Source organism: Eucalyptus grandis, chromosome 8 (assembly GCF_016545825.1).
Source record: "Eucalyptus grandis isolate ANBG69807.140 chromosome 8, ASM1654582v1, whole genome shotgun sequence".
In the NCBI taxonomy this organism is placed as follows: Eukaryota; Viridiplantae; Streptophyta; class Magnoliopsida; order Myrtales; family Myrtaceae; genus Eucalyptus; species Eucalyptus grandis.
Window position 1 is genome coordinate 64,682,534 of NC_052619.1, and position 23,773 is coordinate 64,706,306.

General features: G+C 39.9%; 4 protein-coding genes and 1 non-coding gene across 5 annotated transcripts; 4 read left to right on the plus strand and 1 right to left on the minus strand.

The window, feature by feature from the left end:
* Positions 1–1,590: 1,590 nt before the first annotated feature.
* On the minus strand, positions 1,591–5,296 carry LOC104414687 (AP-3 complex subunit mu). The gene is made up of 8 exons (XM_010025848.3): positions 5,135–5,296; positions 4,857–4,950; positions 4,565–4,675; positions 4,371–4,460; positions 3,115–3,362; positions 2,736–2,945; positions 2,229–2,436; positions 1,591–2,119 (listed from the first exon to the last, which is right to left on the minus strand). Exons 1-8 carry the CDS (start codon positions 5,167–5,169, stop codon positions 1,874–1,876), a joined length of 1,242 nt encoding a protein of 413 aa, XP_010024150.2. The 5' UTR covers positions 5,170–5,296; the 3' UTR covers positions 1,591–1,873.
* Positions 5,297–6,313: 1,017 nt separating this feature from the next.
* Positions 6,314–10,151, plus strand: LOC104414688 (chloroplast stem-loop binding protein of 41 kDa b, chloroplastic). The gene is made up of 10 exons (XM_010025849.3): positions 6,314–6,537; positions 7,039–7,173; positions 7,268–7,354; positions 7,465–7,555; positions 7,710–7,764; positions 8,157–8,217; positions 8,359–8,580; positions 8,850–8,966; positions 9,067–9,156; positions 9,639–10,151. The coding sequence occupies exons 1-10, from the start codon at positions 6,427–6,429 to the stop codon at positions 9,816–9,818; spliced, it is 1,149 nt and encodes a 382-aa protein (XP_010024151.1). The 5' UTR covers positions 6,314–6,426; the 3' UTR covers positions 9,819–10,151.
* A 2,835-nt stretch (positions 10,152–12,986) lies between these two features.
* On the plus strand, positions 12,987–14,860 carry LOC104414689 (galactinol synthase 2). Its single transcript, XM_010025850.3, has 3 exons — positions 12,987–13,394; positions 13,906–14,226; positions 14,345–14,860. The coding sequence occupies exons 1-3, from the start codon at positions 13,053–13,055 to the stop codon at positions 14,699–14,701; spliced, it is 1,020 nt and encodes a 339-aa protein (XP_010024152.2). The 5' UTR covers positions 12,987–13,052; the 3' UTR covers positions 14,702–14,860.
* Positions 14,861–18,654: 3,794 nt separating this feature from the next.
* LOC120287437 lies at positions 18,655–19,197 on the plus strand. The gene has a single exon (XM_039300237.1). It carries the CDS (start codon positions 18,655–18,657, stop codon positions 19,195–19,197), a length of 543 nt encoding a protein of 180 aa, XP_039156171.1.
* Positions 19,198–19,307: 110 nt separating this feature from the next.
* Positions 19,308–19,381, plus strand: TRNAI-AAU. Its single transcript has one exon. It is a non-coding gene; the product is annotated as a tRNA-Ile (tRNA).
* The last annotated feature ends 4,392 nt before the right edge of the window (positions 19,382–23,773 follow it).

Sequence of the window (23,773 nt, forward strand, 5' to 3'; positions counted from 1 at the left end):
CAAGACGACTTGTCGAGGGTGGCCGTCGGGGTACCGCAAGTTGCTCTTGAATTTTCGTGCATTTTCCACTTCGTGTCGGTACTGCTCGACCCTCCATGCAATCATGTATCTGATTTAAGCAAGAGTGTGTTAAAGAATTCTTAAGGGTGTTTAAGCTCTTCTGCTGAATCCAAAGTGCTTGATGCAATCACTAACATGTTGCAAATCCTGTGTATTTCCTGCTTACTGCAGAAGATCACACGCGGCATGATAGAGTAGTTTATCGCAGGGATACATCTTGATGAGCAATAATCACCTTTTACTCGATGAATTTGATCGATGTTGCAAATACTGTACAACAAGCATGTGACTCGTGTGAGATGTGATTTATCTCAAGGTTCTTTATGGTGCTCGAGGAAGTTTTGATCATATCACATGCCTTCATTTTGCTTTAGCATTTCATCTCGATTCTGTTTGTCAATGTCAGTTTGGTTCTCTTAGCTTACTATCAAATTAATATTCATGATTACATGTAGTCCATGACAGATTATTTACACTTTCAATTTGACATACTCTAGAATTTGAAATACATCGTGTTATTGATCACCATGCATGAATAATTAGGTAATGTTCACGAGATCCTTATGCCTTAAAAGCATGAGGATTCAGTGCCAACCTCATCATCAGAAGCTGAAATAGGAACTCAAAATTAGTCGTTGAGTAAACATTTGAGTGCCGATCTCCTTACTGATGATAAAACTGCTATTCAAGTTTTCATTCATGACTGACGGATGAGGTTTATTTCACATCCCAGCTTGCATATAAGCCGCAAGGGCACATATGCACTGTTGGTTGGCTGCACGATTGTTAAGCTCGAACCATTTACTTCTATTTCAAATCTACTGATTTATGGCCAGACTTCAGCTTTTGCAGTTTGGAGGAGGAATGTGATTGCCTTGATCTTATCAAGTTAAATCTTTCCACACGTTGGTTTGCTGGACATTGCATCTGTACAGCCGTCTGTTCGGTTCAGAGATTACATCAATATACCTTCAGTGGCTAATCTCAGTGAATTGTGCTCCTTCATAATCCAGGTACGAGAGAGTGTTGAAGACTAGGGTTCACCAGAAGAAGCTGGAAAGAAAGTACTCAACCAGTACTTGAAAGGATTCATGTCAACTAGACTTGGCGTTAGGCGCGAGTCCAATATCATTTCAGCCTCGTCAAGGATTGCACATGATTGGAAAATGTACTGCTGAGTCGAGTCTATTCTGTTGTTATTTCAATTGCCTTCATTTGAAAATAGGAAACCATCTACTACGCGATATGACAGTTTTTCATGCCTCCCTGACTACTGGTTCCAAAATAAGTAGTTGAAAGAATCTCCTCTTGTTTTCAGTTGAACATAAAATCATTATGCCCCCGGATCGTATGCTGAAATAACGTCCTATTATTATTATGGGTTGAGGCTCTGTTTTCTTCTTCCCTGCATCAATTTGCAGTAGTATCGCCAAAGTTTTGTCTGGAAGTTGGTCTTTGATGCTCAGTTTTGCTTCTTTCAATTGATGTGCATGGTTCTAAAGAAGAGTTACAAATAAAGAAACACACATGGAGGCGAATCAGCTATTTTGATTAACTGTGTAATTCAATTTCATGATTGTGTAAAATTACATACTGAAAGGGCAAAAAGAAAGAAAAAAATAAACTCTCCTGAACCTGAAGCACTCTGCAGTCAAGAATTACATCATTAATAAGGAATAACGTCACAGAGAACACTTGGAAAGAAACTGTGCCCAGATCATTTACAAAAACAAAATAATGTTCCTCCACGCAATCTCCAGTTTCTGTGAGTGAAAAAGCCTCAAGTTAGAACCTCAATGTAAATTAAAGCACATCATGCCCTCACTTCGTAGTGCCCTGCTCGAGTGAGAGCTCTGAAACCTTTGTATGGACGATGAGGTAAGTTCTTTAGATCTAGCTTATCTATCTGCAAGCCAGACAGAGCAATGCCCATTATCCTGAAACCCAGTCGGAATGTAGGGAAGACATGAAGACGTTGCAGTCCCGGCTCAAGGACTAATGTTCCCGACAATGAAGGGGTTTTATCTTTTGGGATCCGTCCAATTGACCAAGAGCATGTCTGCAGAAATGGATGAATCAAAAGGAATACAGTCTTCAATAAAAGAGCGCGAGACAAACACCATGAACAATCAAATGAGTGATTACTGTTAAATTACACTAGCAAGTACCTTATTTGAAAGAATGTTAACTGTTCCACAATTTGAGCTCAAATCAGCAGTTGAAATGCAAGGAGGCAATTGAAATTGCACATCGATTGAGTCAACTGTCTTTCCTGGATCGTTCCGCATTCCAACTAACAGGCTTAGTCGGCAGGTCCCAGCATCTGAAGTCAGCTGTGGCTTTAAGTACAAAGGGATGCTCTTCAATTTTCGAACTCTGTACAGCAAAAAGCCGTGAACTTGAAACACACACATTGACAAACAAAGGACAGAGCTCCAGATTTTTCTAAGTTTTCACCTAAAGCATGGGGTTGTTTCTAAATACAATCTATCTAAATGGATACATATTCAGTGTGGCAGTTATATATTTGAAAGAATTTACCTACAATCTAGGATACCGCTTAAATCAAGCAAAGGCCATTCACATTCAAGCTAGGATGCCACTTCAATTAAACAAAACTCATGATGTTTTGACCATTCGCAATATTTCTGGATACGGACAACATATTTTCACACCTGTAACTCATGAGCCGAAATTGTCCATCAGGAGGGACGAATGAAAGAATCTGATGAGATTCCCATGGTCGATACCGTACACATGGATGAAATCTCATATCGTCCAGAATAGAGGGATTTGCAAATGAAAGAGTCAAATCAGGAAGGCCAGAGAGATGAGAGTTTACTTGAACTTCACCATAAATCTCGCATTTAACAAGTGTACCATCCCTAGGAAATGCATAAGAGAGTATTCATTAGTGTCAACTGGGTCAAGACAGGAAATATACAGCTAGATGTGAGTCATTAAAACTGGAAAGAGACAGAAAGTGGTAAAGTCAGCTTTAAGGAGAAAGATATGAATCTTTAACAAAGCTCATCGAGGTTTTCAGCTAAATACCTATTAATAACCGCATCCATTTCTTCCACAAGATCAACGTAAACTTCATTGTTGGCATACTTTGGGTCTGATGTTCTCCATGGAACACACAATGCTGTTGCAGCAGGAAGTGTCTCATTCACATTCGAACTATTGCCAGTCACAACACTCAGCATTTTGCTAACAATATTAGGTGCAGCTATCATTTCTCTGAGAATGTTGGGTTCTGTAGTGAGTGGGAAACCATTATCTATCATCTCGTCCATAAGCTGCATGTTCCACCACAGAACTTTTTACTTCTAACTCAATGAACATGACAAGGCAAAACGAGTGGATGACTTGCCAAAAGCATTAGAAAATAAAGAAAAATGATGTCGCAAGCTCAAAATTACAATAAGGGATGTAGTTCATAATTACACAATGCAAACGAACATAGGACAGAACAGAATTTAAAGAAACATTTCAAGAAGAAAACCGTAATCATCCTACAAGTAGTTAAATTGGCCACTTTGAATATCAAACTAGGTATTTGGACAGCATTTAGAGAACAGTTTCCAAGATACCATGCACACATAAGTTACAAAGAAGACTACCTCTGGAGCCACAAACAGGGCATTATTCAGATCCTTTTAACCGATGAATAAATTGGAGTTTTCAGGTTATGCAGATTAGTGAGCTGAAAGTAGGCTACAATTTTATCCAAAAGAAGAACGAAAAAATGCTAGGCTACAGTTCTCTCTTGCAACATTGTAAAGCAGCCACTCACCTTATCCAATTTTACAGTCATTTGCTATGCTCACTAATGTTTTATAAGAATGATACAGCAACTAGATGGACAGTCAAGCAATGAGTTTCAGTATATATGATAACTATAGCTTCAATAATGCAAAAAATCTGGCTACAAGCGGCTATAATATACTGAAGCAACTGAATGTAAGGCCCTGTGTTCCATCCTAGTTAATACCGAGTCTTAAGGTCATTTTGTCACAGATAAAATGAAGAAGCCATTTACAGCAAGACAGTTTATCAACAATGTCGAACTTTACTCAATATCCACATTACTCCATTCCAGTGACAGAAGGACTAAATGCACTTGGAAAAACATAAAGCAGCCCCTGCATATCTAATTTTCCATGTTTCTAGAACAAAATCATACACTGACGTATATTTTGAATATAAGCCTCTCACCAAGACGTGCTGATAAACTCGAACTGCCAAAAACAGCGAGTCATAAAATTGGAAGGGAGAAATAGCAAACGATGAGCAAAACACATTACCTCATAAACAATAACAAAATTATCCTTTATCACATCCTCATTTAGCCCTCCGAGGTAATCCGCCAGGACATCAGCTACTCTGCATAGAAACTGAAACCAAGCAATCAAAACTCAAAAAAGTCCCCCCGTCTTGTTCGACACCCAATATCACTCTATCCAGCAGCTCATTGATACCAGCCTAAAATGTATTGTACCTCAATGCCCATCAAAGGCGGCATTTCGACTTGGCTACAAGCCAAAAACGTGATGCCCTCGCGAACAATTTGGAAAAGGTAATGCGTTGGAGAAGCAATCACGGGCTGTAGCTGTATTGGGCAACAACCATCCAATCCCAGGAAAAGAAATGTAAAACCCATATGAGCAAAGAACTATCGCCATGAAATGGGATCAAGTAATTTACCCAGAAGAAGAAGAAAAGCCTAGCGAATCTGCACCATCACAGACACACGAACGAAAATGAACTCGTATATATAACATGCGAAGAACCTGGTCTCCTTGAGAGATGGCGTGATCCCAATACCAAGCGCATATGGACCGATCTACGCGATGCCCAGTGAGCTGTTTCTCCAGCATCACTTCCCTGCGACAAACCCATGTTCAAAATCCCCCAAAATTTACATTCCGTTTGAAGATCCCCCCATTTCATCTCTCGGTTTCAAGAATCCAGCATCAAATCCATTATAAAAAAAAAAAAGGAGAAGAAGAAAGCAAGAATTTTTCATCGCGAGAAACGTCTCGGCGCAGGATCGGTTGATGTTTCATACCCGGAATCCGACAGAAGAAATATGCACTGCAACATCTCGCTGTACCTCCGTCGAGCGCTCGGCCAGGATGAACGAGCAGCGATGTCGAAAAAGCTCGGACCTTTCACTGATCGAAGAAAAGCTAGCTTAGCAGTGAACGTTTTGTTTATTGTTTTTATTGCAGAGTTACATTTTTTTTCATATAGATGGATCTCCAAACGTTTGATTTTTTTATTATTAGCATATCCTTTTTTCTTTTTTTGCTTTTCTAATTTATAGGTGAACTGTATGTTCTTTTACTAGTGATAAATTACAAATCAGGCTCTAAGCTCAAGCTTAAGTCCCCGTCGATTATAAAGATCAAAGTAGAGATCAAACAACATAAAACTCCACCAACAATTAGATGTGCGAGCTTGAATTAGGAAATATTTTAGCTTATTCCATATTGATGGGCCAATAGGTTCTTATGACTAATCTTGAAAATCAAGTGAAAAAGCTCAATAGTCGAGTTGATACATAAAATCTATTAGTTTTCAAAATTTTAGAATATGACATATCATATTCATAGAAGGACAACAAAAGCAAATCTGTCATTTATCAATAGTCTAGTTGATACATAAAACCTATTAGTTTTCAAAATTTTAGGAATACGATATAGGATATTCATAGAAGGACAATAAAGGCAAACCTGTCATTTATCACAATTCTAGATTGACACTCATTTATGTATTGACATAATGTCATGCAAGACGATTTTAGGTCTTCAATGGATATGTTGTCCAATCAAGCTAATAATCTTGATGGAGAATAAAGAACAATGAGACCTTTTACTATGGAGATGGTACATTGTTTGGGGTTTACTAATGGCATGCTTCTTTGGTACAGAACTTTGAGAATGAAAAAGAGGGTTAGGAAAAAGGGAAACGAGTGCCGTGGCTTTCATGGTTTTGTCAAAGATGTGAGAATTCAGAGTCGCTTGGATGAATGCAAAGTATCACCGTGATTTGTGGCTAGAGCAGGCTTTCAAGAGCACGGCACAAAATAAATTGTTAAAATATAATAAAAAAACAAGAAAAAAAGTGAAGAGGAGAAGCAGAATGTTAGAGGCTGGGTTGTGTGTGGATATAACCGAAGCTGGCTGGGGTGGGTCATTGTCTTATCCCAACTGGACAGAAATGAGAGAACCATTGCAAGACCAAAGCATGGACACACAATCAAATACAGCAAGAATTCCCCTCACCGAGAAGTTTTCTGAGTCTCATTATAAACTTGCAAGAAGAAGCAGAGGGAGGGGCATAGTGTGAAAGTGAGCCATGGCAAAGTTAATGGCAGTGCAGCCTCAACACCACCCACCTTCCTCCATCTCTCTCCTCCCTTCTTCTTTCTCTGACTTCAATGGCAGCCGACTCCATGCTTGCGTTCAGGTCCCCTCTCTCTCTCTCTCTCTCTCTCTCTCTCTCTCTCTCTCTCTCTCTCTCTCTCTCAGAGTAGTTCAATCATGAAATTTCATTAAAGGTTGGCATTTTTCTTTACCGGGTGTTTGCTCAAGGTAACATTGATCATCTTGGTTTTGGGTTTTGTGTTCTGTAATGAATTGACTAACACACATTCTGTTACTAAGGAAAAGACGAGCATGTCATTTCATTCTCTCCATCAAGCATAGTATGATTGAGCTGTTATGATTGTATCCTTTCCCACAATTCATGATCATTTCCTATGCAAAGTGACTCTGCAAGAACAGTCATATAGCTTTATATGTCCAATGGAAGTTGACACCGAGGGCTCAAATTTGGGCTTCAACCTGTTATACAATACATTGACGATCTTCTTGCATTTGAACATTGTTTTGGAGAACTCTGAAATGGAAAATTGGGAAATATAGTTTTGTTCAGCTCGAAAGTAAAGCTGATTGTATGTTGTTATAGTATAAGAGGAAGGTGGGGCAGCCTAAAGGGGCACTGCGGGTCACTGCATCAAGCAATAAGAAGATCCTCATCATGGGAGGCACCCGTTTCATCGGTGTGTTTTTGTCGAGACTACTTGTCAAAGAAGGTCATCAGGTATCGGCAAGTTGTGTGCCATCCTTTCCTCATTGTTTCTCATGTCGATAAACACCTTTCATTGCCTTTATTGCTTATCTAGCTATTTTGGTAGGTCACTTTGTTTACCAGAGGAAAAGCACCCATCACTCAACAATTGCCTGGTGAGTCGGACAAGGACTTCGCTGATTTTTCATCCAAGGTAACTGCATTGGGCGTAGTCAAGTGGTGCGGATGATTTATTCAACAAAATTCTGCTTCAAAATGATTTGTGCTGAGCTTCTTTTATGTGATGTTAATTTTCTCTGTCAGATCCTGCATTTGAAAGGAGACAGAAAGGATTTTGATTTTGTTAAATCTAGTCTTGCTGCAGAAGGCTTTGACGTTGTTTATGACATTAACGGTATGCAGTGATTTCTTGTTCAGTTCTCTCTCAATGCATTTGATATTCACATGATTTGATCCAGCTAGGATGCTCAAGATCCTGTGCTTTTAGGTATCATAAATAAATCACCATCTCCTCCAAATAATAAATAAGATTTCTTTCACATTTACAGGACGAGAGGCGGATGAAGTCGCACCAATATTGGATGCGCTGCCAAACCTAGAACAGTACTATCTCTCTCTCTCTCTCTCTGGCGTGATCGGATTTTTTTCATCTCTATCAAGTTACTCTAAAAGTTCCTGGAACTTATCTGATTCTTTGAGCAAATTTCTTGCTCTTAGGCTCAGACTACTGTTTCTCAGCAATCCAATTTTAGCCACAGAGCATCATACAAACTGTGAAAATCTTGTGATCTCAATGCTTATGAAATTCAGCGTATAGCTATAGGTTGCTGGGCTCAAGTCATAGGACAGAAATGCTATTCAACTGCCTTTCCACCTGCCCTTTATTTCATGCAATCAGACCCCTTATGAATGATTGCATGCTCTGAAAGTTTCCAAATAATGCTTTCTGACAAATGCAGAATTTAGTGACCTATGAAGCTTTTACTTATCTTCAGGTTCATCTACTGCTCTTCAGCTGGTGTCTATCTCAAGTCTGATTATTTGCCTCACTGTGAGGTATGTTCCTTAAGATACTGTAGCTTCAAATACTCTCACGGCATGCGTAAATAGTAGAGGTCTGACAGAAATTCTCAGATTTCATTTCTTTTCTCCTTTTATTTTATGCTCCTCGTCAAATTTCCTTTTGCACAATGGTAGACAGATGCGGTTGACCCAAAGAGTAGGCACAAGGGTAAACTTGAAACCGAGAGTTTGTTGGCCTCAAGGGATGTCAACTGGACTTCAGTGAGGCCAGTGTATATCTACGGGCCCTTGAACTACAACCCGGTAGAAGAGTGGTTCTTCCACCGCCTGAAAGCAGGCCGCCCGATTCCGATTCCCAACTCTGGAACGCAAATAACTCAGCTTGGCCATGTTAAGGTTGGTAGTTGCTACTTTTCTCTTTTGTCAGTCTCCAACAAATTTGTGACTGACCAACTATCTTCGAGTTCCCTCTGTATGATCCTCATTATCTTCTCATTCTTTGAGCTAGTTAAAGCTGAAGTAGATTTAGGATAGATAATGAGAATATCTTGCTTCTATGAAATAAAAAGAAAATGTGCACAAGTCAATTCTCCTATATCCAATACTGTATAGACTAGACTTGTGTTTATGGATGGAGATATGATGTGATTGGGTTGTGAAAACAGGACCTGGCAACAGCATTTATTCAGGTTCTTGGCAATGAGAAAGCCAGCAAGCAAGTGTTCAACATTTCAGGAGAGAAGTATGTGACGTTCGAGGGGCTGGCAAAAGCATGCGCAAAGGTACTTCTGGCTACCACTCAAAGTCTAAAGGATAAGGAATTAACTAGTGTTCGGCTTGAATTACCCAGCAACATTAACCTTCTGTAACATGTCTTTTTAGGCTGCTGGTTTTCCAGAGCCTGAAATCATCCACTACAATCCCAAGGAGTTTGATTTTGGGAAAAAGAAGGCATTCCCATTCCGTGACCAGGTATACATAAGAGAGTGTGTTTTTTTTTTTTTTTTTGATGCAGAAAATGAAATTAATACATTCCTCAAGTATCTATACAGAGTGATTTATGACCAACGTCAAAATGGAACAAAATATCTTGTTAACGAAAATAGCACTTCACCTGAAGTGCCTTCACTGCCACAGACCTGTCATCCTGCATGATCTCCGATGAACTACCCCTTTTCATACATGTTCTGAAGCTAAAACTCAAACGCCTACCTGGACAGTTCTACATGCATTTGGTCATTCATACATCACATCAGCAGGAAGGCGGAAAACTTGAAAATCACTTCCAATGAGGGCGGTTTTTCCCCCCCTCTTTAGATGTCATAGACCTGCAGAACATATAAAATTCCTGCCAACTTTTTAGGTTGCAATAGATAGTGCATTTCCTCTAGAAACCCTTCAAGATACAACACTATGGGCATTAATATGTGGCTCACATTTGAAAATGCATGCAGCATTTCTTTGCGTCAGTCGACAAAGCAAAGAGTGTGCTCGGGTGGAAACCGGAATTTGACCTGGTGGAAGGCCTTGCGGACTCCTACAACCTGGACTTTGGGCGAGGGACATTCAGAAAAGCTGCCGATTTCACCACCGATGACATGATCCTCGGAAAGAGTCTTGTTCTTCAGAGCTAGACAGATTCAAACTCTCTGTCGTCATCTTACAGATTTCTCTTTCTTTCTGCTCTATGCTATTCTTTTCCCTCTCACAAGGCCTCCATGACTTCATGATCTTAATTGAAATCAAAAAGTTTTCCTTTAGGCAAAGTCATTGGGGAGATGCAATTGTTGCATTTTGTAGCTTTAAATCGAACTAGAAAGAAACATATCCAGAAATGCTCTCTGCTAGAGTGAGACTACGTTGCTGATTTTTGCAATTAGAAGGTTCATTACTTGGACCCAGTTGAACATTCAGCATTATATCAGCTGAAGATGAGAAGGAGCAACATAGAAGTCTTTCGGGATCGACTAAACTGTAAACCCATATGCATACACCAGTTGCGGAGGTCTACTAGTTGGTATTACAGAGAGGAAAACACGAGTGCCAAACAATGAGAAGGCTGTGATCTGAATCCAAATGTACAGCACAAGTCAATTCATGACCAATGAACTAGCAGTTCTTACTGTAGCTTAGCTCAAAGCAACGGATTGCAAATTCATGTTAGCATGTCTTAGTCATGTATGTGAATTTGAAATCTGCGTTTTATCTATACTTCGATGCGCTATTGCTTGGTAGGAACTCTTCGAGATTAGATTAGACCTCTGCTCGAGCCTTTCCAATCTTCTTGCCAAACTCACTTATCCGTGTCGACACAAGTTAAGCACATCATACCTTAACATACTTGATCTTTTTTTCTCTGCTTTTCCGTGCTTTTCGAATCTTGCCCCTGAAATCTCAAATCACTGTTGCTAGGGACATCAAACTTGGCATCAGACAGGAAACGCCAAATGCACAAAGCTTAGGCCCGATCTCATTTTCTCCATCAGGCCTAAGAAGAAAAGTCGAGTGCCTAAGCCATCCTCACAAAATATCAGCCCTCTCCACTTATTCTTGGTCCTTTTTTTTTGGGATTGAGGGCTGATGTGTCAACAAAGAAATTGGAGGGGGGAGAGAATTCAACCGAAAGGCCCCCTTGATCTGCTCCCAAATTACTGGAGAGATTGAAACATTGTCAAATCCTAATTGTGATAAAGTTGGTCGGTAATCATACTGTCCGCCGATATGAAGGAACTTAAATTTAGTGGGCGAAAACCAAGGGGAAAAGCACACCAAGATAAAAGGAAAAAAGTCCCCTGAAATCCTCGTAATCTTTGACTCTTCAAACATCATTCAACAATGTCCACGTAACAGAAAAAGGAACAATATCATGACGGAAAGAAGAAAAACAGAAAACACAAGTCACACAACTACTGTCAAATGTAATTTATATTTCACATGAGCGGCATCATCCGTCCTTGATTCGATAATACACCCATCTACTCTTTCAGACGAACGGTGTATGGAGTCGTTCATATACCATTTCCTTGACACCGTCGATGCAAGTGTCCCAATAATTCATCGGGAAAAAACCTTAAAGAGAATAAAACATTACGCGACTTTCCAAAGTCTAGATGATTAGCGGGGAGTCAAAAGAGAAAAGGGATTAGTAGTTGTTCAGTCAATTATCAAACCGCGCTAATCACTCGACTCACTTTCGGTCCCAAGCTTGGAAAACTTTGAAACATCATCATCACCCTTGATCAGGTCGGCTTTTCCTGAGCAAGTGCAGAGGATTCAATCCTCGGCAAAATATATGGTTTTTTCAGTTGACGGGAAGTCCTCCTTTAGGACCAATTGCCAATCTAAGTCACGTCACGAATCATGCTTAAAAGTCCGAGGTTTCATTTATACTTTAAACTATCTTTTTCGTTTTGCTCCTCCTCCTCGTGATGCAACTTCGGTCCCACCACACGTCTTTATGCAAAACTTGACGTGACACGTCGCTTTCCGTGGGAGGAGACTAGAAGAAGTTGGAACTATGGATGGGAACAGCGTACCGGAACGAGACCCGGACGAGCCGGCACCGCTAAAAACCTAAAGCCAAGTGTCGCCTGCTACGTTGCATGCACGCAGAAGGACTTTTGTCCAGTCAAGATCGCCAAAAGAAAGAAGGAAACGACAGAAAGAAAAGGAAAAGAGAGCAGAAAAGGTTATGGACTCGTTCTGGGATGGTTTCGGCTGGCCGTGCTTAAACGATGGCGGTTCTGGCAGCTCATCTCGTGTTTCACGCAGCGCTCCCGAAATCTCTGCATGTCCATAACGTATCCGGTTGCCAAAGCGTGGTACGGCAGGCCATTGAGCCCAAGCGACGTTGCGTCGAGTTTCTACAAGACCGCCTTTGGCGAGGATGCTTTCAGGTCGGGACAGGTCGGGATGGTGGTGCCTTCCAAGGCGGCGACGGCGGCGGCAGTAATGATGCCCAATTTAACTCCCATAGAGTCGAAAACTCATGCTTTTAGGAAGTTCAACCGAGCTCAATATCCATAAATTCGACATTATAATCCCTTACATCCAAATCTTCCGACAACTATAACTCAGCATGACCTGAAAAAATCTACCTTCCGCTCCACCCCTTTGCCATTTTGCGTTGAGTTTCTACACGACTGCCTTCGGCAAGGATGCTTTCAGGTCAAGTCGGGTCGGGATGGTGGTGCCTTACAAGGAGGCGGTGACAATGGAAATAACGATGCCTAATTCAACTCCCACAGAGTTGAAAACTCATGCTTTTAGGAAGTTCGATCGAGCTAAATTTCCACAAAGTTGATGTTATGGTCCCTTACATTCAAATCTTCCAACAACCATAACTCAGCACGACCTGGAAAAATCTATCTCCCGCTTCACTATTTCGCCTTGTGTTCTCGTAATGTCTCTAATCAAGGACAACGTGTACGTTATCGTTTCTCAAGGAATTTTAATGAATTTTCTGAATAACGCTTGGCATAAGGTTTTATTCGGACACATGGTGGATATGAATGAAGAGATCGAAGCGAAAACGACTTCGTCAAGTCAAACCAAAACGGTCATGACACGACGGAGTTTTTCGTCCACGTGGGGGCGTGCACTAAAATCGCCAAAATTTTAGGGCGGTCTGAACATCCTAGATTCACTCCACCTTATGGGATTTTCCGAAAATAATATTATATCCCTTCATTTAATTAGAATTTTTCTAGATATTATTTTCCTTATCTTAAATAAATTGACCCAAAGTTTCTATATAAACACCTATTCCTCCCACCTTCTCAGTCCCCTCAAGCAAAACCATATTCTCGAGCTTTTTTTCCGGAAAAACCAAACCTGTCTTTGCACCATCATACCGTAACCCACGTCTAATGGCGCCCGACGTCACCAGGGCCGCTGCCGCCACCGCCAAGACCAGCGAGGATGAAAGGCCCGCCGGCGCACGGAGCTGCGCGTACGTGACGTTCCTGGCGGGGAACGGGGACTATGTGAAGGGGGTGATTGGGCTGGCCAAAGGGCTGAGGAAGGCCCGGAGCGAGAACCCGCTCGTGGTGGCGATGCTGCCCGACGTGCCGGCTGAGCACCGCCGCATGCTGGCGGAGCAAGGGTGCGTGGTGAGGGAGATCGAGCCGGTGCACCCGCCGGAGAACCACCGGACTGAGTACGCCATGCCCCACTACGTCATCAACTACTCTAAGCTTCGCATTTGGGAGGTAAAGCGCTCTGCATGCGCTACACGTATTACTTTTTGTTTCGTCGCTTTGACATATTCGGGTCTACGTTTGTAAGGTATCTGAATATGGTCCTTGGCTATCGATGGGGGTTATTTGGTAAATTTATAAACAGGTTCGGCGTTGTTATACTTCTGCTGTGTGTGAACTTTCCATTAAATTCCGAAAAGGAACGGATAAAAACGAAGAAGAATAAATCTCCTTTAATTTCGTTATTTATTTATTTTTATTTTTTTGTGCTTGCCACATAAGATCGATTTCCAAGTTATTCTCCACCATGTTTTTATCGATTTTAGGCATTAGCTAGTGAAATCAGCGTCAAGTTAGGTAATTAATTAGATGTTGCTAGTTTTCTAACTCCATAAATACAACTCTTATGTAATCTTTCGGTTTATCCTATAATCACTATGATTCACTAGCGTTACAACTGGTCATTATTTAAATTACTGATTTAGGCATGTTTTTTTCCTATGATTTTGATCGAAATTGACAGTTTGTCGAGTATAGCAAGATGATATACCTCGACGGAGACATCCAAGTGTTCGACAACATAGACCATCTCTTCGACCTCCCGGACGGCAACTTCTACGCCGTGATGGACTGTTTCTGCGAGAAGACATGGAGCCATACGCCTCAGAACAAGATTGGGTACTGCCAACAGAACCTGAACAAGGTCCGGTGGCCCGAAGACCTCGGCCCGAAGCCGCCTCTCTATTTCAACGCGGGCATGTTCGTGTTCGAGCCGAATCTCAACACTTGCCACGACCTGCTCGAAACAGTCAAGATCACCCCTCCAACCCCTTTTGCTGAGCAGGTAGGATAAATCTTGATTCGATCCGAGTGATCTTATGACATTAATCGTTTCGAAATTGGACTATGTAGTGACTTTGATTGCTAGATGTTTGATTCTGGTGTCCCCAAATTCGTCGCAGGACTTCTTGAACATGTACTTCAGGGAGGTGTACAAGCCAATCCCGCCGGTCTACAACCTCGTCACGGCCATGCTGTGGCGTCACCCCGAGAACTTCGACCTCGACAAGGTGAAGGTGGCTCACTACTGCGCGGCCGGGTCCAAGCCGTGGCGGTTCATGGGGGAGGAGGCCAACATGGACAGGGAAGACATCAAGGCGCTGGTCAAGAAATGGCGGGACATCTTCGACGACGAGTCGCTGGACTACAAGAACTACGTAGGGCAGGATCGCGCCCCGCCCGTGGACTTGCAGCCCTTCCTGGCGGCGCTGTCGGAGGCCGGGACCCTCGATCATTTCTCCGCTCCGTCCGCTGCCTAATGAAGGTCGCCACGGGTGTTTCCCAAGTTCGTGCGCGAGTGAAAGATGGTTGATTGTGCTTATGTTTAATTAATTTTCTCTTTGGACAAGCAAGGCCTGTGTTTTGTAAGGCACGAGGAGCTTGGGCTGGACAATATTATAGTTCTTTACTTTGGTTGATTTTGGAAATGTTCCCACTAGATGGAGAGCTTTGTTTGGACTGTGTATGCTTCACTAGATGCTGACGTCATATATAAAATTTATACACGTAAATGTTGTTGCATCACATTAGTGCAAATTAAATTGGGTCAAACCCTAATATCTGTCTAGCTGGGGAACAACTAAATTGTGTATATTTTGTCCTAAATACAGAAGTTCAATTAAATGTTTAAATGGTGGAAAAGGTCCAATACCGGTGGTTTTTCTTGAATTGATCGGTCTGATTTTCCATTTTATTTCCTTCTATGAAATATTCCTTCTTTAATGAAAAATAGAGTAAACTTTGCAAAGAAATGTCTGGATCTTGAGCATCTTTTACCATAAGATAATTCCTCGGCTTAGCTACACTGCTTCTTTACATGCTACAAAAAATTAATACCGATCCTGGTTCCATTCATTGTGAGTGATCAAAATAGGAAAAAGGGAAACAAAATTACACAAGTAGAATTGGACCAATTGTGGCGTATTTAAGGTTTTATTTGTTTTTTATTTTCTCTTTTTATTTTTATTTTTATTCTTTTCTTTTTTCTTTTTCTTTTCTTCTCATCTTCTTCCTCCATGCGGAGAGTAGATGATTTGAAAATTATTTTCTTTAAAAGGTTGCTTGTATTGCTTAAATTCATTATCGACAATAAGTTATATTTAACTATTTCTGTGGATGATAAAATTATTCTTTTTTCAAGATTAGATGCACAAACTTTGCGTGTATACAAGAATTGACACAGAAAAGATTTTCCATGATCGCCTTACTACCAATATGCAAATTAGTACCCAACGAAAAGACATTATTGGCGCAATAAGGGAAATCGCATGCATATATACACGGAAAATGAAAATATTTCTAGATTTGAAATTTTTTTGGTAAGTTTGTTTGTAAAATAGGTAAGATTCAAATTTTAAGGAAACAATATGTGAGAGATAAAACAGATTTGTTAATCTATGCATCTGCCCCTAGATGGAATCTTCATAAAATAATTACTGAGCATATCTCGGGAAGAAAAAGAGGATTTTGATCCAGTAGGAGATCATCTTTGCTTTATATATTAGTAGCCACCATTCCCACTTTGGAAGAAGTGTGGGGATTTCTCACATCCTCAAGAGCTGGGGTGAGGACATGTTAGTGAGGGGGTACGGTTTCTTATCTGCATACGAATGTAAGATAGGACTTGACCCAAAATAAATAAATAAACATAGGTACCATTTGTTTCATAGAAAAATTTTCAGAGAAAAAAAAATATATATATATATATATATTTATATTCTTACATTTGGATCACTTAGGAAAATAACTCAAAAATGAGCCAATGGAAAATGTTTTCCTATTAAAACTTAAATTTAGGAAAATGAATTTTTCTTTAAGAAATTGAAAATCATTTTTCAAATATAATTACATATTAACATTTGGACCGAAACTCTACACTTGAATGTAGGAATCTTGATGCTTGTTCTCGAGCCCTTGGCAAAGGAGATGTGCCCCTCCCCCCCACCCCCTCCCCCTCCTTTCCGCCAAAGCTTGGGCCGAGTTATCGAAGCAGGGCCTAGGACTTTAGCGCCCCAACCCAAATCCATCTAGGCCATGCCCACGTCCATCGAGACCAATCATGTGTCCATGGTGCTCATGCCCGAGTCCATCGAGGCCTAGGTCCTTGACTTCCAAGCTTGAGTCCATCAAGGTTGGGCCTAAGACTCTTGTGCCCTCGCTCAAGTCCCTTGCGCTTGTGCACTGGTCCATCAATGTTGGGCCTAAGGCTAGGCGCCGAGGACCGAGGGTCTAGCCTTGATGGACTCGAGCATAGGCACCAAGGTTTGAGCCCCCTCCCCTTGATGGACTTAGGTCTCGAGTGTGGGGGACCGAGTCTCAGGCATTAGGTTCAAGGTCCGGCCTCAATGGACTCAAATGCAGGTACAATACCGAAGTGCTGGGCTCGACCTCAATTGACCCAAGCCCAAGCACTATGATCCGGATCCCAGTCCCAGGTGCTAGGGTCCAAAGCTTGGCCACAACGAATCTAGGGGGACTTGGGCTCGACCTTTATAGACCCAAGCTGAGATGCTAGGGAGCTGCACATGAGCGCCAAGTTCTCGGGCTTGATTTGGTGCACCCAAGACCAATTCCCATGCTAATGCCCAAGAGTCGAGGATCCGGCTTTAGACCTGAATGCCCGTGCCAAGTTTCTTGGTTACCCATGCACAAAAATTACTAGCACTCGGGTAGTGTGTCTATTTAAGAAAATCAAATGACATTTGCCTTACCAAACAACAAAAAATAATTTTTAGTTTATTTTTAGGTTTTAGCCAACACCGGAAAAATATCATTATTTTACTAAAAAATGAATTCTTGGAAAATACTTTTAGAAATGTCAATTTTTTTTGCGAAACAAATGGAGTCATATATTCGATTTCACTTGTTAGATGGAAAAAAAATAATAATCTTTCTCAAATTTTGTAATTGCATTACGTTTTAGCCTCGTCCGACTTATACTTAGCCGATCTACATTGTAATTGTATTACCCCTTTAACCTCTTTTATTAAGCCTGTCATTAATGGATCAACCTGATATAATTTCTTTAAGGACAATGCTAATTGAGTTTAGTCCGATTTGCGAATATCGAAATATTTCTTTGACACGACGAATCAACCTAATATAAGTTTCATATCATTCATTTTCTGCGAATTAAGCGGAACCTTACAATTAAAACATATTTATTTCTTTAACTTTCATACCTTTTGTAGATGGTATAATTCTCATTCTAGTAACAGACAATACAATGTTATCGATCAAAACTGCCCAATTTGGCACTTGCTAGAGGAATTAATTTTACAGTAATCATGTTCAAAAAATGATAATTAAGTGAGAAATTAAGAGATCATTTGGTTACGTTTATCATTATTTTTTTGGTTTATTTATAGATAATATAATCATTTAACGCATTTCGATTTTATTTAAATGTTTCTTAATTGAAAGCGGTGTTTGTCCGTTTGGCAACGCCTAACAATAAGTGCTTATTCTTCTTACCAAAAAAAAAAAAACAATAAGTGCTTATTCAACTTTACCAAAAAAAAAAGCAATAAGTGCTTATTCAACGTCATTTTCGTCAACGAGCATTTGTCACATCTGGCCGTTACTTGTACTTGTTTTGTTCTATTAAAGTAATTGACAAAACTAATAGCTACGCACAATAGGACAAAAAACAAACACCCATTTTTTAAATAATTTTTTGGACAATAAATTACTCATATTTCTTACTTCAAAACAAAAGCATTATTGTTCATCAGACATAAACATATTCTAATTATCAAAATGAAAATAAAAATCTTGAAGAAGACAATTAGCTTTTACCACCTTATAAAAGGAGATCACATAACCGGTGGCTGCTATAAATTTTGCAAATTTGATCCTTTCGGTAGGTGAGCTGCCTCACCCAAAGATCAGGAGAATCTATTTCAGCGATATCTAATCAACTCAGTGGAAAGAATTATATTGGTATGATTGAAGAATTTAATATTGAATTGGTTACCGTGCAATATACTTTTTGGACAATTATTTTTTACTTATTTTTTTATTATACAATGATTCCATATACTTTATTTCCGGAAAGAGATATAGCACCAGCACAAGATTCGATATCACACAAGCACAATCAATGAAAGAAAAAGCATACAAAATCCAGTCCAGTATCATATATTTATATTATATATATATATATAGATAACACATAATACACGATTAAAATCAGACCACCCAGCATACGACAATGTCCTCCACTCTGACCGCTCTCTCCCTCTTCTTCTTCTTCTCCGCGTCCTTCTTCATCTCCCCCTGCAATGGAGTCTCTCAGCAGGCGATCTCCACCGTCTGCTCGCAAACCCAGAGCGACGAGCTCTGCGCGTCCCTCCTGAACGGCGACCCCCGGACCGCCTCGGCCGACCTCCCTCTCTTCTCGCTCGTCTCCATCGAGCTCGCCCGGAAGCAAGCCGAGCGGAACCTCGAGACCTTTGCCCGCTTCCGCGACAACACGACCGGCGACTCCCAGGCCCAGAAGGGGTACGCGAACTGCACGTCGCTGTACGGGAAGGTGGAGGCCGACCTGAGGCGGGCGCACGAGCTGTCGGAGGCGAAGCAGTACGAGGAGGTGATCAAGGCCGGCCCCGGGTCCTCGCCGGCCTACGACTGCTTCAACGGGGTGAACTTCACGCTGGCCCTCGGCGAGATCACGAGGGACATGCTCATCGCGCTGGAGACGTTCGCGAGCGTCGCCTCGTACGTCGCTCAGCAGATCCGATCGCGTCCGGCTTAGAACCAATGTTTCCTTTCCCTTCCGACCCTCTCGCTCATTACTGTATGAACTGTTTTCGATCAAGATTTTCAAGATTCGTATTTAATTTCACACGCAAACGCCGTCGTCAAGGCCTATTAGCTCAGTTGGTTAGAGCGTCGTGCTAATAACGCGAAGGTCGCAGGTTCGAGACCTGCATGGGCCATGCATGGATGCGACCATTTGTCCTTTTTCGATTTTTTTTGGTCTTTATTTTTGCGCCGGAGCGTGACTGGCGGCGACTTTCTAGGACGGCCAGTTACGGCGCTAATCGCTCCTGCTCGGTCCCGTCGCTAGTGGGTTTCTAGATCCAAAGCCCATTTGTAATTTTCTTGAGTTAGGCCTTCCTAAGATCCCACCACGCTAGTAGCTCTTGCTACAAATTTACTCAAGCATTTAACCCCCCTTGGATCAGAGTTTATCCGGTAGATTGGGTTTTGTCCTCTTCCGACCAAATAAATCCATAATTTCAATGTTATGATTGACTATTAGATTCCCCTTTCTCTTTTCTTGCAAATAAAGAGGGAGAGCTCGAAATTTACATCCATGCTCTTCTAAGAAAATATGTTTCAATCTAATCTCGGAACATCAAATCATCTTTCATCTTCTTTTTTAGCAGTGTCCTATAGTAAGATCGAAATATTTATACTATCCATTTGGATAAAAATTAATTTAAAGAAGAGTAGACTAGATTATCTATCGCCGCACACGTATATCTCCACAATGCTTTTTTTTTTTTTTTTTTTTTTCGATTGTCTCGTCTCGAGTAGAATGTATGTCTATATTTCGCTTAGAGTAGGTGATGAATGATACCTCTTCTGGTTTGTAGCATTCTATTCCTTCTTCTTTAGGAAAAAAAAAAGATACGACAATGATTATTGGGAAGTAGGTAGCGTATTTTTTTTTATGTTTCCGCCCACTCTAAAAGCACTCCTAGAATCATAAACCAAATACTCACTTTGCCTGATATTGCAACTCATCTAAATAAGCTTTGCAAACATAATGAGCTACAAAACACAGGATAATAAAAACTAAGGACGATTCTGCCTTTCCGTTTTTCAAAAGACAGATTTTTCTTGTCGGACTGCTAAATTTTTGAATGAGCCGGAAAGTAGCAAATAATTGTTGATAGAAAATTACTGATTTTCTAATTTCTCAGTAAATTTGTTGGTAACTCACTAACACTTTTATGTAATTACCAACTCTTTTTTATACTTTGCAGATTATCAATTTTTCTTTTTTTTCTTTTTACCAATTTTTATTTGTCTTTTTTTTGCCAATACCTTTAATTTTAAAACTCTTATATGAATTTACCATTCTTTATTTAAATGATTACCATTTTTCCCCAGATTAAACTACCAACTCTTCTTGAGTTACTCATCAGAGTGACTTATCAATGTTAACTTTATTTTTTAAAAGTTATCAACCTTTGTCATTGTTCATCAACTTTTGTTTTCTTAGAAATGCCTTAAATACATCAATTTTTATTTTTATTTTTATGAATTTATCAATGTTTATTTGTGTGACTTACCGTCTTTTCTTTCAATAAGTTACCAACTTGTTTTGATTTACTAATTCTCATTTGATGTGCTAACTGACATTTACCAATTAGACACGAGTACCTAACTACATCCATCTTTTCTTAATCACCATACATCGCAAAACAAAGAGAAGACTTAATCTATTAGGGGCATTTACGAGAACATATCACATGCATTTTCACATCTCACCTTCAAAGACTAGAAAATGAACCGGAAATTACAGCGCAATGAAGTTTTTCATTTCTATTTGGCTAGAAAATATCTAAGAAATTGGAGAAATATCCTGTTCTTAAAGACCTGCTATACTCTGAATACATAAGCCTACAACCCAACAGAATCTGCCGCAGATATGTTCAGGGAGAAACCGACGAACCTAGAAAAGGTGTGAAAGGGAGAGAGAGAGAGAGAGAGATCAGAGATTCTGTTTGTCGTCTAGGGTTTGTGTTCTGGAAAAGGACACGTAGAAATAAGGTCGGGCTTTCCTTATTTCTGGTCCTCCGACGTTTCTCTTCATCAATGATGGCCCTCAAACTAAGATCTCCACAGGAAAAAAAAACTACAGAAACGTTAAACTTTTTGCGATGAATAAGTTGAACAAGAATGTTCAAAATACAAAGAATACAAAAAAAAAGAATCAAGAAAGACGTCTTGCCACTGTGACTTAATAATAATTCACGCACTCCAATATTGACGCTCTTGCTTGAATATATGGCTTTTAGTTAGTCATCAAAAGAGTATATTTTTCAAGCGGACCTCGAAAAGTCAAAATCCACCAACTTTTGAAGCCTCTAGGCCCCCAATTCCTTCGGTTCATTTGGAAAACCTTCTTGTATTGTTTGGGCTTTGGATGTGTTATTCTCTTCTCTACAGTGCGGTCTATCAATACATACTACGATGGCAAAAAGCAATCATAGGAAAGCAGTTGCTTAATCAGAAATATGCTCGATATGCATCGCGTAAACTTTTCATACTAGCGGTCACAAGTGACGCTAGAAGAGTAAATAGGGAAAAAATGAAGTTCCAAGATGTTGCAGGTGACTGACTTCGATGCTCAATCGATATACAAATTGGTTTTGAAAGCCATGGATTGCACTATCATGCTTTGGCTGCTCATGTTGATCACATTTTACACGCTTGTCAACTTTCTCTAATTGGTCCATGTCACGACCCACTATATGCATGGAGGCACTCATACGATCTTAGTGTCGTTGGTCAAAGAGAAATTCGATTCGATTCATTCCCTTATCCCAAGACACTTACATACATTTCATGTAGTGGGAGGCCTTCCTAGACTCTTCCACTAATCATTTCCGGGTCAAATTGAGAAGCCCATCAATGGTGGAGCCCTCCCACAAGTCCAACATTACGAGCAATGGATTTGTACATTGCTTTCGTGTTAGCCAGCACATGAATTCAAGTGGTATTGTTTAATGATTACATTCAAGAATTCAATCCTCAATAGAGCCTCATGCTTTTATTGTGTGATTGGAGAGGAGGTTCAGTGCATTAGTTCAATCGTGTGACGATGACGGTGCCGGTGATGCCATGTTAGTAATGCGATCATCATGTAAAATATTTTTTTCATTGATTGAATGGGATAATAAAAAGATGGTCATTGCATCAAAGATTCATTGCTTAACTTGTGTATACATGTGATGTGTTCAGAATTTCCATATAAGATTAGAATAACGAGAGTTATATTGTTATCTTTGTATTTTTTTAAGTAAAAGAAGGTCAAGACGAGATATTTATATTTGGTGAGATGTGATATAATAAGCAAGAGATTATTAGAGATAAGGTTAAAAATAAAAGAGACAAGATATTGAAAATTAAGAAATCTTAAAATATATTACAATTTGACGTCTTATAATGTGTATTCTTAATTTCTAAATTTGACCATCGGAAATGATTGCTAATTCGAAATCCATCAAAACGTGCTTGTAAATCTATCCTGTTCGCACGCGTGCCATTGCGTTCGACTCTTCTTGTGCAACTAACAGATCCACTAAGAGATTTACCTGATAATTTTTTTTTTCTTTTTTGTGTACTATTTAATTTATATGTATATAATATAATGAGAAAATAAAGAGAGTATGTAGCATCATAAATATTTCTGTAGATTTAAGTGCATCTGATATGTGAAGTAGACAATGCAAATTATAAAAAGAACACGCGCGCCATAATTTATATTTATAACACGTACATCATAACATGAGATTTTTGTTAATACAATGATAACACGTTACTACTATACATGTTAACAAAAGACATGGGTACCAAATGGATATTATTTTTACAAATGTTCGAAGTTTAAATCCTTACCGAGTTTGCTTTCTATGTACTAGAGACAACGCAAGACGAAGTAAAAGGAATGGGTACATTATCAAATAAGATTAACGAAGCAGGTGAAGCGATTTTTGCATACTCCTCAAGTACTTCACTAAGATTGTGTCAATTACAGATGCGAGGATATAATGGTAAAATTTGGGGTAAACATCAAATTTGAAAGTTTGCTTTATATAGGACATATACAGTAGAGACTAACAAAATTAAATAACTTGTTAATACTGCACACTAATTTGGAGTAGAAGGAGTGGGTAAATTATCAAGTAAGATTAACGAAGTAGGTGAAGCGATTTTTGCATACACCTCAACTACTTCACAAAGATTGAGTCAATTACAGATGCGAGGATATAATGGTAAATTTGGGTTTAAACATCAAATTTGAAAGTTTGCTTTATATAGGATATATACAGTAGAGACTAACCAAATTAAATAACTTGTTGATACTGCAACTTTGATCTTTTCACTAAATTGGAGTAGATTCAAGTGAAACCATGCCAAAAATAAAAGATGCAACATCAGAGTTTGATGTGGTGCCTTGGAAGGCAAAATATTGTGACATGCCTCTTATTATTTGCACTCGATGATAGAAAGTGTCAAACCTATATCGTGCGCTTAAGTCACACATGTCACATACATGTCGATTTCGTGAACTAACTACGAAATCGACACTT